The sequence below is a fragment of the Penicillium brevicompactum genome, assembly GCF_028827555.1.
Source record: "Penicillium brevicompactum strain IBT 35665 chromosome Unknown utg000002l_segment0_segment0, whole genome shotgun sequence".
In the NCBI taxonomy this organism is placed as follows: domain Eukaryota; kingdom Fungi; phylum Ascomycota; class Eurotiomycetes; order Eurotiales; family Aspergillaceae; genus Penicillium; species Penicillium brevicompactum.
The window spans coordinates 687,693-702,660 of NW_026623205.1; the positions used below are offsets into that span (position 1 = coordinate 687,693).

Sequence of the window (14,968 nt, forward strand, 5' to 3'; positions counted from 1 at the left end):
AATCCTGCCAAAATGGGTATCATTTCAACCATGACGCATCGCATGCGCAATAACCGCCTCTCCAAAAGACTTTCCATCTCAAGCTCCAAGCTCGAAGACGAGGACTCAAACGACCTCATCAAACCCACCGAAACAACATGTCTGACACGCCCAAGCGTCGAATCAACAACCACAATCGTCCGTCATTCATTTCACGAAACCCTCTCATCAGACCGTCCAAAGAAACTCCATCTCCAAACCAACATAAACATGAACATGCACACTCTATTCGACAAAACACCTGTATCACCAGGCGATCGATCCGCAGGAGCCTTTTCAAACCCAGAATACCCAGTCTTCAAACTAGACATGTGCGAAGCGCCATTCGAGACACCAAAATCACTACAAGGGCCCATGCAGACTGGTGACTGGCGGGATCAAAGCACGAGTATTAAGAATGGGTATTATAAGAGCTCGGATTGTTCTTCGATAACGGCTGTGGAGGAACCGAAGAAGGAGAAACGATCTATGAAGACGCTTTGGAAGAGGCATTGTGGATTGAATATTCCTCGTTCGTCACTTTCGTTGAAGACGAGTAGTTCATCGCCTAAGTGGTTGGATTCGGCTGGGGTGGGGGATGAGGAGGCGTTGGTGGATATGAAGAATGAGAAGTTGTTGGAGGTACATTTGCAAAATCGGAAGAAAAGTAATAAGGGAAGTTTTAGAACGCCTTGGTCATGAACTTGGTTGTGTTGAATTGTGAGGGGATCTGTGCATAATGATGGGCATTTGTTGGATATGATGGTGGACTGAGCGTCTGGTACCTAATGACATGAAATTGATTGCGTTCTGTTCATGAGTTGACGACCTGACACATTGAGTAGGCGACAACGAATGTTGGATTTCCAAGTAGAGTGGCTCCAGAATGTGTTCCAAGTGAAATAGAGGTACACTACGGTCCAGCAAACAGAGGTGGGCTTAACCAGCTAGTGTTAATAGTGGAAGGGTACGAGAATGGAGAATTTGAACTACGGGACTCAATGCTGAGGGAAAGACTTGAACTCCATGGAGGACCGATTTAACGAAGACCATTGTCTGCTTTGAAGAGATGCTGAGAGCGAAGTAATTGAGCTAAGATTGCTCCTTTATAGTGAATGGAAGGTAATGGCAAACGAATCTATTAAATTGGTAGCTGCGAAAGTATCACAACTAAAAAGCCTCAGCCAATAAACAAGAAACGGATGGCGTAATGCCAATATATCAAAATACGTAAATCAGTCTTCTTTCTCCGAGGGCCACACAGGCAGTTAATGATACACGAGATAGTAGCAACAGGAATCTAACTAATCAAACAAAAGCCAAAAGCCTATCCTTCGTACCCGAGATTCATAACGGTCCACATCGTCGCTCATGTCGAACCCGGCGGGAGCAAGCCCGCGAGGGTTGGCATGATGACCAGTGCTTCTTGCATAAAGCGAGAGAGCAAAGGAGCGCGCTTAGATGATGGAGCCGAGGGCAACACAGGGGAGGCCAAGGCCGACGAGGTCGGAGTTCTGTTGCATGGGTTAGCTGGATGTAGTGATAGTCGATTGGATTGATACTCACGGCGCTGGAAGGAGAGTTCTGGCAGCAGGCGATGTTCTGCTTGCACTTCTGGTTGACGATGTCCTGGATGGGGATACCGATGATGGGGATCTGGAGATCGAGCTTGGAGCACTGGTCGAAGAGACCGAGACCGTCAGCACCGGAGCCGGAGCCGATCAGGTTGCTGAGGGTGCCGCCGAGCATGCCAGAGTTGACATCGGTGGTGTCACCGGCGTAGGTGGCCTTGTTGCAGCAAGAGAGCTGAGCCTGGTCACCACACTTGGCCTGAGCCTGCTTGACAGTGAGGTTGTCGGGAACAGGGAACTTGACGTTGGTGTTACCCTTGTTGGCGACACCGTTGCCAGCGCCGGCGGAAGGAGGAAGGGCAGCGACAGTGGCGGCAAGGCCGAGGACAACAGCGGAGAGAGTGAACTGCATTGTGTGGATTTGGATTTGAACGAGAGAAAACTCGGAAGAAGACTTTGAAAGACTGAGGAAGGAAGGCTTGAAAGAGAGTGTTTGATGTGGATGAAGAAAGAATTATTCGACGGTAAACGACCTCATCTTTATAGATTTGGAGGGAGGTCTGTGAGCTCTGCCTGCCTCCATACTTCCCAGGGCAAGATTGTTCCTGAGAGCTAGTCTCACCGTATCAGGAATGTTAGTACAGGAAGCAAGCAGGAAGATCGCTCCACTCTGTAGGGCTTGTGGGCCAGGAAGTGACCCCTGCGGAGCCTCCTGGTATGGATCTACCCCATCCCAGTCTCTAGCTTCACGCGACTTTGTTGCCCTGGCATTCCTGTGCCCTGGCTCACCTGTTCACATAGGGTCCAGGCTAACTCAGTGTCCACAATTAATCCAATTTCATGTCTGTTGATCCATTGTCCGTGAATTGCAGCAAGAAGATTGACTGCCAGCGGTCTAAACATCGCAAATACCGTACGCACGAGCATTCACCCTACGTAACGTTCAAAACAAGAGTAAGCTTAAGCTCGTCGCCAAGTGGGTCCTATCCCCCAGTTCCTGAACACTTCAAATCTCCCAGCCACACAGGGGCTGCTCCCCTTGACCATTCTGATTTGATCAACTGCACTCCGGGAGCTAAGGTATGCTACGCATAGTTTATTCATGGCAAGCACCTGGTAGTGGCTAGGGGACGCTCGGGTTACCCCTTAGTGGTGGGTTGTCTCTAACATCCAGGTCATCTGCAAGGGCGCCTACACCCCCGGGCACTAGCCGAGCCCGCACGTAGGGGGAAGTCAAGTCACGCCCTGCATTGTTTCGGGGTCTGTATTTTCTGCGAGGAATTAAGCACCGTAACGGTAAACACAATGAACGTAACGGTGAGTTCACCGATTGGGAGGTGACTACGGATTATTCGTTGGAACAATAAGGCGTCGGTGATTGAGTCTTATGGCCCCTGGCAACCCCAAACAGAGCCCGAGGACTTTCTGCCTGCGCTGTTCCTACACCGTATATTCTTTGCAAAAAAATCAAGGTCCTCACGGTGTAGCCAAGCAATCCAATATCCCTTTGCGTGGAGGTAGTATCCGTAGTGTACTTACTCGCCTACAGTCTGATTTCGCATTGCTAGACCAAGCGTCGAACATTTGCGAATGGTCGCAATCTCAGGTAATTCTTTACATGCAAATCCCAATCTTATGAGCAGGATTTCGGTGAGTCAGAGATTCTTTGGGTCGTCACTTGATCTAGATCAGATGTTGCGGTCTCAGTCCGACCGTTTTTGCCTGAACATGGTCACATTGGCTTAGGCATATTCGACTTGATAACTCATTCAAGATAACTTCCTGATCTTACCTACCGTGTATCTGCATTATGCAATAAAGTTCGATGTACGTTGGAGTTGTTCATTGTCTTGGTTGGCGATTGTGGTGATTGGCAGGATGAGCACATAAATCCTTTGGTGTCTATGGAAGGAGAGGCTTTCCAATTTGGTGACTAGATTCAGATAATTCATTTCTACCATTGACCGCTGTTCCCGAGGGTCATTCAGCATCATCGCTTTCTTCTATGGCTGTACCTAAACTTAGTTGCGCCCAGGTGGTGCATCGACCCAGATACTTCAACACTTTGAACGAATTGCTCTGGTGAAATAAACAATTCCTGGCTCGACTATTGTCATGATAATCTTGTGATTAAGTTCTCATGATATCTATTGCGTGAGCTTGAGGCTACGAGTTGTAGGTGGTTCTTACCGTGCTAAATTTGTGGATATATATCCACTGTAGACCGTTGTCCACTCCCCAACAATATGTTAAATTGTACCTAACAACCTCAATAAAAATACCCACTGTCCTGCCCAGGTATCAATTTCTTCAACCTTGGAATACCTCAGTATGATCTCAAGAAATAAAAAAGTTTCTCGAGATCAACTGTGCAATTCAACACTGAAAATCTACCATCGCAAGTAGCACACCCAAAAGGGAAGTTCAAGTAGCCTTGGAATGTTTAAGCGTGTTTGCACCCTACGCAGATCAGTTGCCCTTCAGAGTATTCCCAAAACATTGTCCTCTTGGGTTGCAGTGTGAGGGTCCCATGGGGGCCATGAGGCGCGGCATCCCCTGCACACTCCCCCTTCCTCCAGTGTCCAAGCAAATACGAGCATACATCTTCTGCATCCAAATGAAACAACATCTCTTTTGTCTTGCGCTATTACTTCAGAAGTAGGAAAATTGCTGACAGAAAATGTGAAAGTTGAGATTTGATTGTGAAAATGCATTACCTTCAACTTGTATGAAATGTGTCTTCAATGTCTGTTGCATCTCTGGGTATGCGCATAGGAGGGAAGGCAGGAGGGCTTGAGTATGGGGTAATTCAAGAAGTGAACACAGCATGTGAAGCGTAATTTTGCATACATATTGTCGCCTCCAGGGCTGTGATATGCCCAGAAACCACAGAAGAACGGCCTTAATAGTAGAATCTTTGATCTTCTAGATCCATTGTTGAGTTACGCTTTGAATATAGTTCAGAATCATACTGTTGGCTATTCAACTATTTCACACACCTCCAGGGCTGGAGTTGTTAATCGGGATTTCATCCATCACGACACCAGATGTCAGAAGCCACTGCGACAAGAGATAATTTTTGTCTAATGTATCCACACGAAGAAGTCAGCGGCATGGTTCCTTTTCAACGAAGCAATAGATTTGCCAACTTGACGATGATGGGGACGATTCTGCAAGATAGTCACGTTTCCGGATCTAATAGCCTATAGGCTACTACGATAATGAGATAGGAGGATGATCACCAATGTAAAGGAGAAAATCTGTCACTTGAGCCTAATAAAACAAGAGTTGTGGAGAAATTACAAGAAAAACTCATCCAGCTTCCTAAATCAGAGCAAACAATAGAGCAGCAGACCCGAAGGCCCAAAGATAACCGACGTAGGGCTTCGCTCCAGCGTTAGCGTGAACAACAGTTTCCGTGGGCTCAGAACCAGGCTTTGTAGAAGTAGGGGGCCTCGGCAAAACGGTGGTAATCAGAGTAGAAGTGTGAGTAGAGCACGGGGTACTTGTCGCCGAAGGCTTCTTGGAGTGACCAGTGTGAGAAGGCGAAGTGACCTGGGCACTTGCAGGAGTACCAACGACCAGACCCACAGAAGTCGTGGAGCTACCAGTGACTGTGTTGAATCCAACCTGCGGAACAGTCACGGTGTGAGAGGACCAAGTGAGGGTGGTACAGGGAGTCTCGACAGGCTCAGATGCAGTGGCCGTGACATGGGAGTCAGGAGGGCTTTGGGACGGCACGATGTCAATGATAGTAGGGTTCTTGGGCACGTATGGAGCGCAAATTCCAGCGAAGTAAGAAAGTCCGGAATCAATCTCCTGCTTGGAGTTACCCCAGGCATGAATGCAGGACTTGACCTTGTCCGTGAACTCCGAAGAAGGACAGAAGCAAGCGGCATCACTGTTGGAGTCGCATTTGGGAATTGACAGCCATGTGTTCATGCACTTGGGAACCAGCTCTGGGCATGGAGCAGGTGTGGGAATGTTGGGGGTAGTGGAGACAGTAGTTGCAGCAGTGATCCAGCTGGTTGAGGTTGAGCTCGAGGGAAGGATCGTGGGGAGTGAATGACCAGCATTGGGCTCTGTGGATCCAGAAGGACAGGTTGTGGTTGATACAGAGCGAGTAGAGGTAACAACAACAGTAGAATGAGCAGGGCAGTCAGTAACTGTGGGTCCGCATTTGGTGACTGTGACCTCTGTAGTTGTCCACACGGTTACCACCGAGTGAGTTTGGCTAGGGACAGACACGACTGGATCAATGGTAGTAGTTGGCTGATGATGCTCATGCTCTGGGGGAGACGGAGAGGAAACCTCCCAGACCGATGTGTGTTGATGCTCATGCACCGACGGAGAGGGCGAGGGAGCCTCCCAGGTCGAAGTGTGTTCATATTCCTGAACCGACAGAGAGGGCGAAGAAGCCTCCCAGATTGACGTGGGGTGGTGCACATGCACCGATGGAGAGGGCGAGGAAACTTCCACAACCGACGTGTGCTCGTGTTCATGCTCGGGAATGGGGGTAGGCTCAGGCTCAGACGGAGTAATGCTGCTAGTGGGGTGTTCAGTGTGTTCCTCTCCAGCTGAGCAGTCGAAGTTGATTGAGTGAATGTCCAGTGTGCATTCACCAAACTTGCTTTCCTCGGGGAGCTGGAACTTGACCGCAGTTGCGCCGCCGCACTGATCGTTGTGCACATCAGTTCCCTGGCGAGAGCTGAAAGCAACCTGACGACAGGGACGTCCCTTGGGCATCTCGTATGTGATGAGGACATCCGTATCACGAGAAGTTGAAAGGTGGAACTTGCGAATAGAGAACGGAGTGTCTGCGGTGTTCACTTCGAGTGTGTAGCCATCCTCACGGCTAAGTTGGCCACCGATGCAAGAGCCCTAATTATAGGTCAGACATAGTTGTTGATGAGGCAATTGCTAATTCAACTTACATCAGAGCTGGCGCAGCCATCTTTGGCACTGAATCCGACAAAGTTGAAACCGTCGAAGCTCCAGTTATCACCATTTCCAAGCTGAGACCAGTCGAATCCAACCTGCTGGGCAGGGGAGCACTGATTATCAACCTTGTCTGGACTGGTGTAGCAGACATCCGTGCCCCACCACTATAGCATCCCTCGTTAGGACGTATTCCAATTATGGGCCACGCGAAAGATGCACTTACCAGGCCGGTTGGATGAGCAAGTGCAGCAGCACCAAACACTGAGATCAAAGTGAATCCCTTCATTTTAGGATATCACCAAGCCAATTGAACTTGAAACGAGGGGACAGCCTATACAAGCAGATAATGAATGAATATTAGATTAAAAGATAGTAGTGAAAAATAGAGGGCACAAATGAGTGGCGAGAAGGCGAATGGCGGTAGTTGTCGACTGAATTGGTTGGCGAATACAGATTCATGCCGATGGGCCTTGGCCTTTTAATAGCAGGACTAGGTGACATGGACATGGTAATTTCCTCACTACCCCCCAGGAATGTCTGCAAAACACATGAGCTATAGTAATATTGGATAATTTTACCATAAATCTAGCTGTTTCGAAGAATCAAGCCTTTGCACCTAATTAGAATAGAGCGAATGCGAGGAATCCAGGAATGTGGAATTTTAAAGTTCAGATCAATCAGGGACGCATCAGGCTCCGGGACAAATAGCCGATAGTCTTGCAATCTTGGTTTCTGTGTAGACCTCAATATCACGGCATTTTCACCCAGGTGGAGTCGTCATCTTGTGTGTATTCCAACAGAGAATGCAACCAGAGGAATTGAGGCTGATGACTTAAACCAAACCCTCCCAAACACAAGACTAAGAATTCTCATCAAAATACTAAACAAAGGAAATTCATCTGCCCGGGTGTGTATGTGCTATGAGAATAACTCTTGGGATCCAGGATTGTTCCAAGGTTGGCGGTGTCGTTCAGCATTGTACTCTGTCCCGACTCGACCGATACAAAATTGCATTTGGAGGCTTTACCCGCTCTATTGCCCCTTTCCTGTGGCGGGCTATATTAAAGAAAATACCCTCGGTTCTGATAACCCAGTATGTTGGTTCGGGGGCTAGTGATTCGGTAGATTCCGAGCACCAACCAGGATCAAGGCTTCAAATTCCAATCCCTTGCCTCCAAACTACACATTCTAAAATTTGAGCCACAACGAAATTCATGATTTTTGTTTTGTGAAGAACAGATTATTCAAAAGTTCTCATATTAACTATGAGGCCGACTTAATTTAAAGGCTATGTTTGCCAACAGGACCAACCTCGGAAGTCCCCAGGATTCTGTCAAGGACAGATAGAGCCACAGCTTACAAGAATTCAACACACAAAAGAATGATATCTTGATCACTGTAATCATTATATTAGCCAGATTTTCCCTAGAAGATACCATGCACGCTTTTACAAAAGCAGTATACGACAAACAAAGACCAAATATTGTGTTAAATGAGTCCAAAGAAGCAACAGAGATGTACTGTTGATTAAGGCCATGAATCCGTGGCACGTCCTTCTTTTATGGCCCTCCTGGGATTGGTGTAAAAGACTGCCAAAATTTCAATGCCTTCTATTGATTTGTATGCAAACAGATTTGTCTACAGCACAGCCCTGGAGCTTGATGGTGAGCTTTGTTTAGTCTGCGCATCATGTCAAAAAGCAGAGTATATAAGGTTCATGAGAGCCTTCTGGTTCAACGGTCTACAATACTTCTTGTTCAACTGATAGTTCCTAGGTGACTTGTGATAGGGTAGGTTGTGAAAGAATATATTGCCAGTATGAAAGGTAGAGGTGAGGGCGAGGTGTGCAAAAGTTGGTGATCGAAGCTTTTGAAGTATAAAATCCACGCTAACCATCTTGGGTATAGCGCATCGCAGCCACCAATTAGCGTTAAATGCCCAGTCAGGCAGGCGGTAAATCAAGATCTCGCGCATCTCAGATGGCAAAATGGCGCGACCAGAGTGCGACCTTTGCAACCATCTTTACTCTCTTCGTTGACCGTGCACCCAAATCAAGCGATCAAACCAAGATGTCCGAATCGCCCGATCCCGTCAAATCTGCTACGTCTGAGCCCCCAGGTGACTCGTCCGTGCCAGCACCAGCGCACGTTGACGTTGAAGAGAAACATGACATTCAAGACGAGAAAGCTCAGGCGGAAGAACCAAGCACCGATGCCAATGCATCTGAGAAATCCAAGTCTAGCGCGGAATTACCAGAGTCGGTCGAGCCCGAACATGATGATTCATCTGCGCCACCTTTACCCGACGAGGTTCCTCCACCTCTCCCCGATGAGGTCCCTCCACCTCTTCCCAACGAGGTCCCGCCAACCAACAAGCCTGAAGACGATGGATGGGAACCTGTGTGGGAACCAAATATGCAAGCTTACTACTTTTACAACCGCCTGACCGGAGCCTCGCAATGGGAGAACCCTCGTGTCCCGGAGACCCCCGCCGCACCTGGCACCGAGCCCCAATCCAAGCCAGCTCCGAAGAAAGAGCCTGTCATCGGTGGCTACAACCCGGCTATCCATGGCGACTACGACCCCACTGCCGACTATGCGCGCCAATACGAAGAGCAGTCCGAGCAGTCCAATGCCGGAGCCGTCGACCCCACTGCTGCCTACGGCGCTACTGGTACCTTCAATCGCTTCACTGGTAGATGGCAAGCTGCCGATATCAACCCCGAGAATCACAATGATGAAAACAAGTCCCGGCGCCAGATGAATGCTTTCTTCGACGTCGACGCCGCGGCCAACAGTCATGACGGACGTAGCTTGCGCGCTGAGCGTAGCTCTCGCAAGCTGACCAAAGCTGAGCTAAAGCAGTTCAAGGAAAAGCGGCGCGAGAAGAAAGAGGAGAAGCGCCGGGCTTGGTTGCGGGACTAGATATCTGCCTTGTTGCATTTTCTGGGGTTGATTTGACGCCCCTCGCATTTGAATTTGGAGCTTTGTGATACCATCCCACAGGCAGTGGGTTCTGAGGCGTTTGAGCTTGTTTTTGTGTTTCTGTCTTTGCATTTTGCCCTTTGCTTTTCCTCATGGATAGCGACAGATTCTGTCCGTTGGACTTTGCTTTCGACCAAAGCCATTTGTACAATTATTATGTATCAATAGGGGCAACGACTTGAGAAAGGAATTTTCGTTCTGCTGTCCTAAGTTTTCCAGGCTTGGTATAATTCCGTTGTAGATCGGACAGAGTTACTGATAGCACTATCATCACATGACTTGACTTTTTTTTTTGCGGCGAACCGCTTCATCTTCCGGCTGTATCAATCTCTTCCAGAAAGCAATAAACTAAAAAGCTGAAGGTAAGAGTGAATACAGTCTTGCAATTTGAATTAAATCAGGGCATCAACCGCCCTGGGCCACAAATAACCCTCGTGAAACAAGTTTCACGAGACAGGGCTCTTATCAACCCAAAGATCTCCGGATATACCTCGAGGGTATTTGCAGCTTCAAGACTTGAATCGAGTTGAATGTACTCCCATCATGCTCGTGCAAATGCTTCTTTACTCCCCTGAATTGCCGATTTTCAACTTTATACATGAATATCACTAACACCCCGCATCAGACAAATAAAGTGGGATATCAAAAACAACCCCACCAAAAAAAAATCATATACCCATTCACACATCATGTCCACATCTAAGCCTTCTGTGCCAATCGCACTGTCCGCCGAAGCAGTCGATGATCTGATCTATGATGCACGAGCAGGCGATCTCGAGGCTCTGAACGCCGACATCGCCGCCCTCGCCAGCCAACACAACTGCAACGAATCCCAGATCGTCGCATCCGCCATTGACCTCGCCGACGAGAGCGAAGGCGGCTCCGGCTCTTGTGTCCTGCACTTCCCCGCCGCTAACGGAAATGCCGGTATGTGATCTCAGACAAGACCAATTGACATGCGTCTCTTGGCCTATGTTCAATATTCTTTTCTGTTCTTCGCTTTCGGGAACGTGGAATACTAACTAAGCGGCGTAGAAATCCTCACTACTCTTCTTCAAAAGCTCTCTTCTGCTGAGGCATCTCAGCGCGCTGCTTTCATCAACCACCGCAATAACTCTGGTAACACGGCTCTGCACTGGGCTGCGCTGAACACGCACTTGGAATGTGTGAAGGCGCTTGTTGAAGCTGGTGCGGATCTCGATGTCAAGAATGATGCTGGTCACGATGCTGTCTTCCTTGCTGAGCGTACGGCTTGGGCTGCTGTTGAGGATAACGGCGAGGGCGAGGAGAACCAGGACCAGACCCAGGACCAGGAGATTGAGATGACTGTTGGTGAGGGTGAGGGTGAGGGTGAGAAGACCGAGGACGCTGGGGAAATGTCTGCAGGCAGACAAGTTGTTGAGTGGCTTCTGAACTCGGATGTTGCTTCGAGTTTGGAGAAGGGAGCTACTGAGGGCGAGGCGAAATCTGCTTAGGTACGCTGAGCAAAAGGCCCCGGGGTACGGGCTGGGACGCATGGATGCGATGACTTCTTTTCTCGTCGATGTTTTGGTTCTTGTCAATAGTAATGCATTTTGATATCTTTTTTACACGTTGTGTCGCTTGAGACTGGGTTTGAATGCTGGTCTAGTATACATTGTAATCGTTTATTCACATCTACACATCAATCACTGCGGACCTTGCCTGCCACTCCGGTTGATGAAGCTGCGGTGGGTGGGGTAGCTGGATCGATTTCACGGACTTTGGCATCGAAGCCAACTTTGAAACGTCGGTCTCGCCAGACGACTGTTACGCCGCCGTATACGGCCCTAACCCAGATTGGCAGAGCGAGGAGTTCACGGCCGAGCCAGGCGGCGAACCACTGTTTGAACGGGCGTCGTGTTGTTTGAGACCGGTATCGCTGTGGACGTGCGAAAGACGGCGTGTCATCATCTACTTCGATGCATCTTGCGGAATGCAGCTTGATATACAAAGTCCAGTCAACCAAGATCCAGAAGATCATGCCCAAGGCAAATAGCACAAGAAAAGCGGTCCACGATCCCAGGTGCGAGGCATATTGGATGCCCTTCTTCTCCAAATGCGGGGCCAATGCAGTCGTGACACCGAAAGCACCGTATAGAGTACACAACAGGGACTCGGTACCTGGCTCGACGAGCGTAGCGAGGAGAACGGTGAACTTGCGGACACGCAGCCATCGAACCCGACGGGCAATGTATGCAGGCACACTCATATTGGCGACAGGCTGAATAGCCAAATCGCCGAAAACCATTGCATGTTTCCCCCATCGCTCCCGTAGTTCTTTCTCCTCCCGCACCTGCTTTTTCCAAAGTAGATCACCGATCAGATGATCTTCGCAGATATTATCAGAGAAGAAGTCAATGCCAGGATGCCGAGTTTCATGCTGTGCAGCCGGAGAACTAGTGAGATAGTCGAGATGTGATCGACGGAACATGTTGGACTTCCCCACAATGCAGGGCGCAACAAGAACCGTATTGATAGCAGTATACATCTTTGCATGCGCAGACGACAGAAACAGCTCTTCCAGACGACCGCCTCCCGCAGAAACCATCGCCGCAGGCCCATCTTCCGGACGAACAGAAGGCATCGCAGCTTCGCCCGCGGCTTGACTGGCGTCCAGGAGTGCCTGCCGCTCTGCCCGCATATTATTTTCTCCCGTCACATCAACGGCCACAGGCAGATGGTGCACGAATTTGTATTTTTTGCCTGGCGTGGCACCGGTTCCGCATAGTCTGTCCACCATGCGGGCACACACGCCCTTTCCGACCCAGACATTGCAATCGATGATCCAGACGATATCGCCTTTCGCTTCACGGTAAGCGCGGCTCATATTCCGGATCTTGGGATTCGGACCGAGACTGTACGCATTGTCGTCTTGTAGGAGCGGATCCTCTTCTTCGATGAGAATGCGCGCGTCGACATCGGGGAAATCAGCGATGAGTTTGCGGAGCGTGGGGTGGGCGGGATCATCGCGAGCCGAGACACAGAGGCAGATGGTGAGTTTGTCGTGCGGGTAGTCCTGTCTGAAGGTTGCGGCGAGGCAGTCGTACAGGTGTGGCTCGAGGCCTTTGACGGGCCGAATGGCGGTGACGTGTGGTGCGTCGGCGGCGTTCGCTAGTGGGGATTTGAGCGGTTGGCTGAGGAAATAATTCCATCTGGAGGGAGTCAGCACAACTTATAATTGCAGAGGCATTGGGGGATCGTACATCTGGAAATAGCCCAAGGCGCAAACTGCCAGAATGAATGCGTACCAGATCAGGGCAATCCACCCCGCCGTGACGGGTAGAGTGCCATCACTGAGCCCAGAGAGGAAGGGCATGGAATTCAGCATGGGACTTGAGAGGAACTCGACATATGCAGGAACATTGTAGAGAAGAAAACGCTGAGAAGTAAGCGGATGCTGCGGGTGGGTTTCATTTCGGCGGTGGCCCACCCGCGCAGCGTGTCCCTGTATACTTCGGTCTTGGCGCTTCACTGCTGTTAATTTTGGATTTTGATATTTATTCGTAGGGGGTAAACGGAAGTTGTTTTGAAGTTGATGGTTTTGGGGATGCTCTATTCTACTTTGGAGGTCTATTCATGTTCGAGTCTACAATATCCCAACCCGCAGAGCAAGGGGTGCCAGCCGAGCTATAGATCCATGACCCTGTTAAGATGGCAAGGTAGAACACGCAAGCGGTTCAATTGGGGCTAATTTTTGCTCGTATCCGTGTATATTCAAATATCAACTAAAAAAAAGGACCGTTTCCTAACTCCGAGACCCACCCGTAAGCCGAAATACTCCAAGGACCACATCAATCATGTTTTCTTCTTCTTCCGGACTAAGCCAGCGCTGAGGACATTGACAGCCGATCCCGATTCTGGGATTGAAGCCGACGCAGGGGTAGGAGTGTCAAACGACCCGCTCGTCTCTTGGCTTTCAATAATTGCAGCTGCCTCGCCCAACGACTTCTTTCGCTTGCGGATCAGTCCCAGATCAATGATGTTGTTGGCACTGGTAGCATCTGTGGACTGAACGGCACTGGACTCTGTGTTGATACCGACGACCTTCTTGCCCCATGTCAGTTGGTCTGCGAGACCTGCAACTTGTTCAACGTAGGCTTTAGTGCTAGCCACAATCTCATTTTCGTCATAGAAGTTGTCTAGAACGGTGTCCATCATCTTTTTATAGTCTGCCTCGCTGAGCACGACGTTGCCACGTCCGACTTCCGGCCAATCGAAGGGATTGATTACTTCCTCGTTCTGGGGGACTTCGGAAGACGTCGGCGGGGCTATGGGAATCGCTGCTGCCTGTGCCGGTTCTTCCTTTGCTTCGGAAGTACCAGAAAGCTTCCCCGTGTCCTCTGTGACAGGAGGGTTGCAATCTTGTGCATGTAAGAGGACGTCCTTTTCAGGAGAGACGCGCTTTTGGCTTTCCATTGATGTTGAGTTCATCAGACCGGGAGGATTGATGACCAGCCACAAAAACCCAACCAGACGACCAGCCGAACATTCTTGGCGGAAAGACATCATCTCCCAGAATTGATCGAGGGATTTAACACTGCGCCAGCGTCCTGCATCTGGTAAAGCAGGCTTGCCTTCCTCGACTTCAGGGAGCTCGTCGTCCAGGTCGACGAGGAAACGAGTCTTGGGATCATCCGGGAAACGAGGTACCAAGCAGCGCGGGGGAGCCGATGGATCGTGGTACAATTGTTTCAGTGGGTAGCTATTGAGCCATCGCGGGCGATCCTGCGGGTCGGCCTTGGCCGAAGATGGAAAGAAATTGCGCGTCTCAAAGCGATCGCAGCTAGGGACGATCAAGTAGGCCGTAGCCGAAGCTTTGGACGCTTCAATGGTTTGGTCTGATGCTTTCGTTTCCTGGAGCGCAGACTCGGGTTCGTGCTCACGGAGAATAGGGTCGACAGCGCGACACCACCATTTGATCAGACCTCTATCGTCTAGAACGTGCTTCTCGGCATTTTCAATGCTACCGGGGAACAGGTATTGGTCCTGAGCACGGGCAAACAGCGAGACGACGAGACGCACGCCGGGCCGTTGACGAGCCCGGGCCAAAAAGGAGAGGAAAGTGTTGGAAATCAGTCGAAGAATGGAGACTTTGCGTGGCAATTGGAGTAGATGCAGGAAGCCGGTCGAGTCAGCCTTGGAGACGAAGATGGTGGTCAAGTGGGCCGTGTTATAGACCATGACCTCCATACCGAAAATAATAGTCTCTTCATCCTTGGAGTCAATTGACGCCGAGAGGAAATGATTCTCGCAAAAGGTCGGCTCGGCAGGCTGGCCTGGCGCAGCTGCGAAGAGAGCATCGGATGGAGTTGGTGTTGAGGATACATGACGAAGGGTGATCTCAACCCCAGTGGGGAGCACTTTGGCCAAGAGATCTGCCAGATCCTCCATATTCTTGTTCGTCCAATGAGAGTCGTGGAAATGGTGGTGAGA

At 49.8% G+C, this 14,968-nt stretch overlaps 7 protein-coding genes across 7 annotated transcripts; 3 read left to right on the forward strand and 4 right to left on the reverse strand.

The window, feature by feature from the left end:
* Positions 1-12: 12 nt before the first annotated feature.
* Positions 13-720, forward strand: N7506_003049 (uncharacterized protein; the record flags this gene model as incomplete). The annotated part of the gene is made up of 1 exon (XM_056952344.1): positions 13-720. The coding sequence occupies one exon, from the start codon at positions 13-15 to the stop codon at positions 718-720; it is 708 nt and encodes a 235-aa protein (XP_056814036.1).
* Positions 721-1,475: 755 nt separating this feature from the next.
* On the reverse strand, positions 1,476-2,001 carry N7506_003050 (hydrophobin family protein; the record flags this gene model as incomplete). Its single annotated transcript, XM_056952345.1, has 2 exons — positions 1,476-1,532; positions 1,585-2,001. The coding sequence occupies 2 exons, from the start codon at positions 1,999-2,001 to the stop codon at positions 1,476-1,478; spliced, it is 474 nt and encodes a 157-aa protein (XP_056814037.1).
* A 2,912-nt stretch (positions 2,002-4,913) lies between these two features.
* On the reverse strand, positions 4,914-6,816 carry N7506_003051 (uncharacterized protein; the record flags this gene model as incomplete). Its single annotated transcript, XM_056952346.1, has 3 exons — positions 4,914-6,470; positions 6,524-6,694; positions 6,754-6,816. The coding sequence occupies 3 exons, from the start codon at positions 6,814-6,816 to the stop codon at positions 4,914-4,916; spliced, it is 1,791 nt and encodes a 596-aa protein (XP_056814038.1).
* A 1,693-nt stretch (positions 6,817-8,509) lies between these two features.
* N7506_003052 (WW domain-containing protein) lies at positions 8,510-9,454 on the forward strand (the record flags this gene model as incomplete). Its single annotated transcript, XM_056952347.1, has 1 exon — positions 8,510-9,454. One exon carries the CDS (start codon positions 8,510-8,512, stop codon positions 9,452-9,454), a length of 945 nt encoding a protein of 314 aa, XP_056814039.1.
* Positions 9,455-10,203: 749 nt separating this feature from the next.
* N7506_003053 (uncharacterized protein) lies at positions 10,204-10,989 on the forward strand (the record flags this gene model as incomplete). Its single annotated transcript, XM_056952348.1, has 2 exons — positions 10,204-10,441; positions 10,550-10,989. 2 exons carry the CDS (start codon positions 10,204-10,206, stop codon positions 10,987-10,989), a joined length of 678 nt encoding a protein of 225 aa, XP_056814040.1.
* Positions 10,990-11,177: 188 nt separating this feature from the next.
* Positions 11,178-12,863, reverse strand: N7506_003054 (putative ceramide glucosyltransferase; the record flags this gene model as incomplete). The annotated part of the gene is made up of 2 exons (XM_056952349.1): positions 11,178-12,687; positions 12,739-12,863. 2 exons carry the CDS (start codon positions 12,861-12,863, stop codon positions 11,178-11,180), a joined length of 1,635 nt encoding a protein of 544 aa, XP_056814041.1.
* A 467-nt stretch (positions 12,864-13,330) lies between these two features.
* Positions 13,331-14,926, reverse strand: N7506_003055 (H3 histone acetyltransferase RTT109; the record flags this gene model as incomplete). The annotated part of the gene is made up of 1 exon (XM_056952350.1): positions 13,331-14,926. The coding sequence occupies one exon, from the start codon at positions 14,924-14,926 to the stop codon at positions 13,331-13,333; it is 1,596 nt and encodes a 531-aa protein (XP_056814042.1).
* Positions 14,927-14,968: the final 42 nt, after the last annotated feature.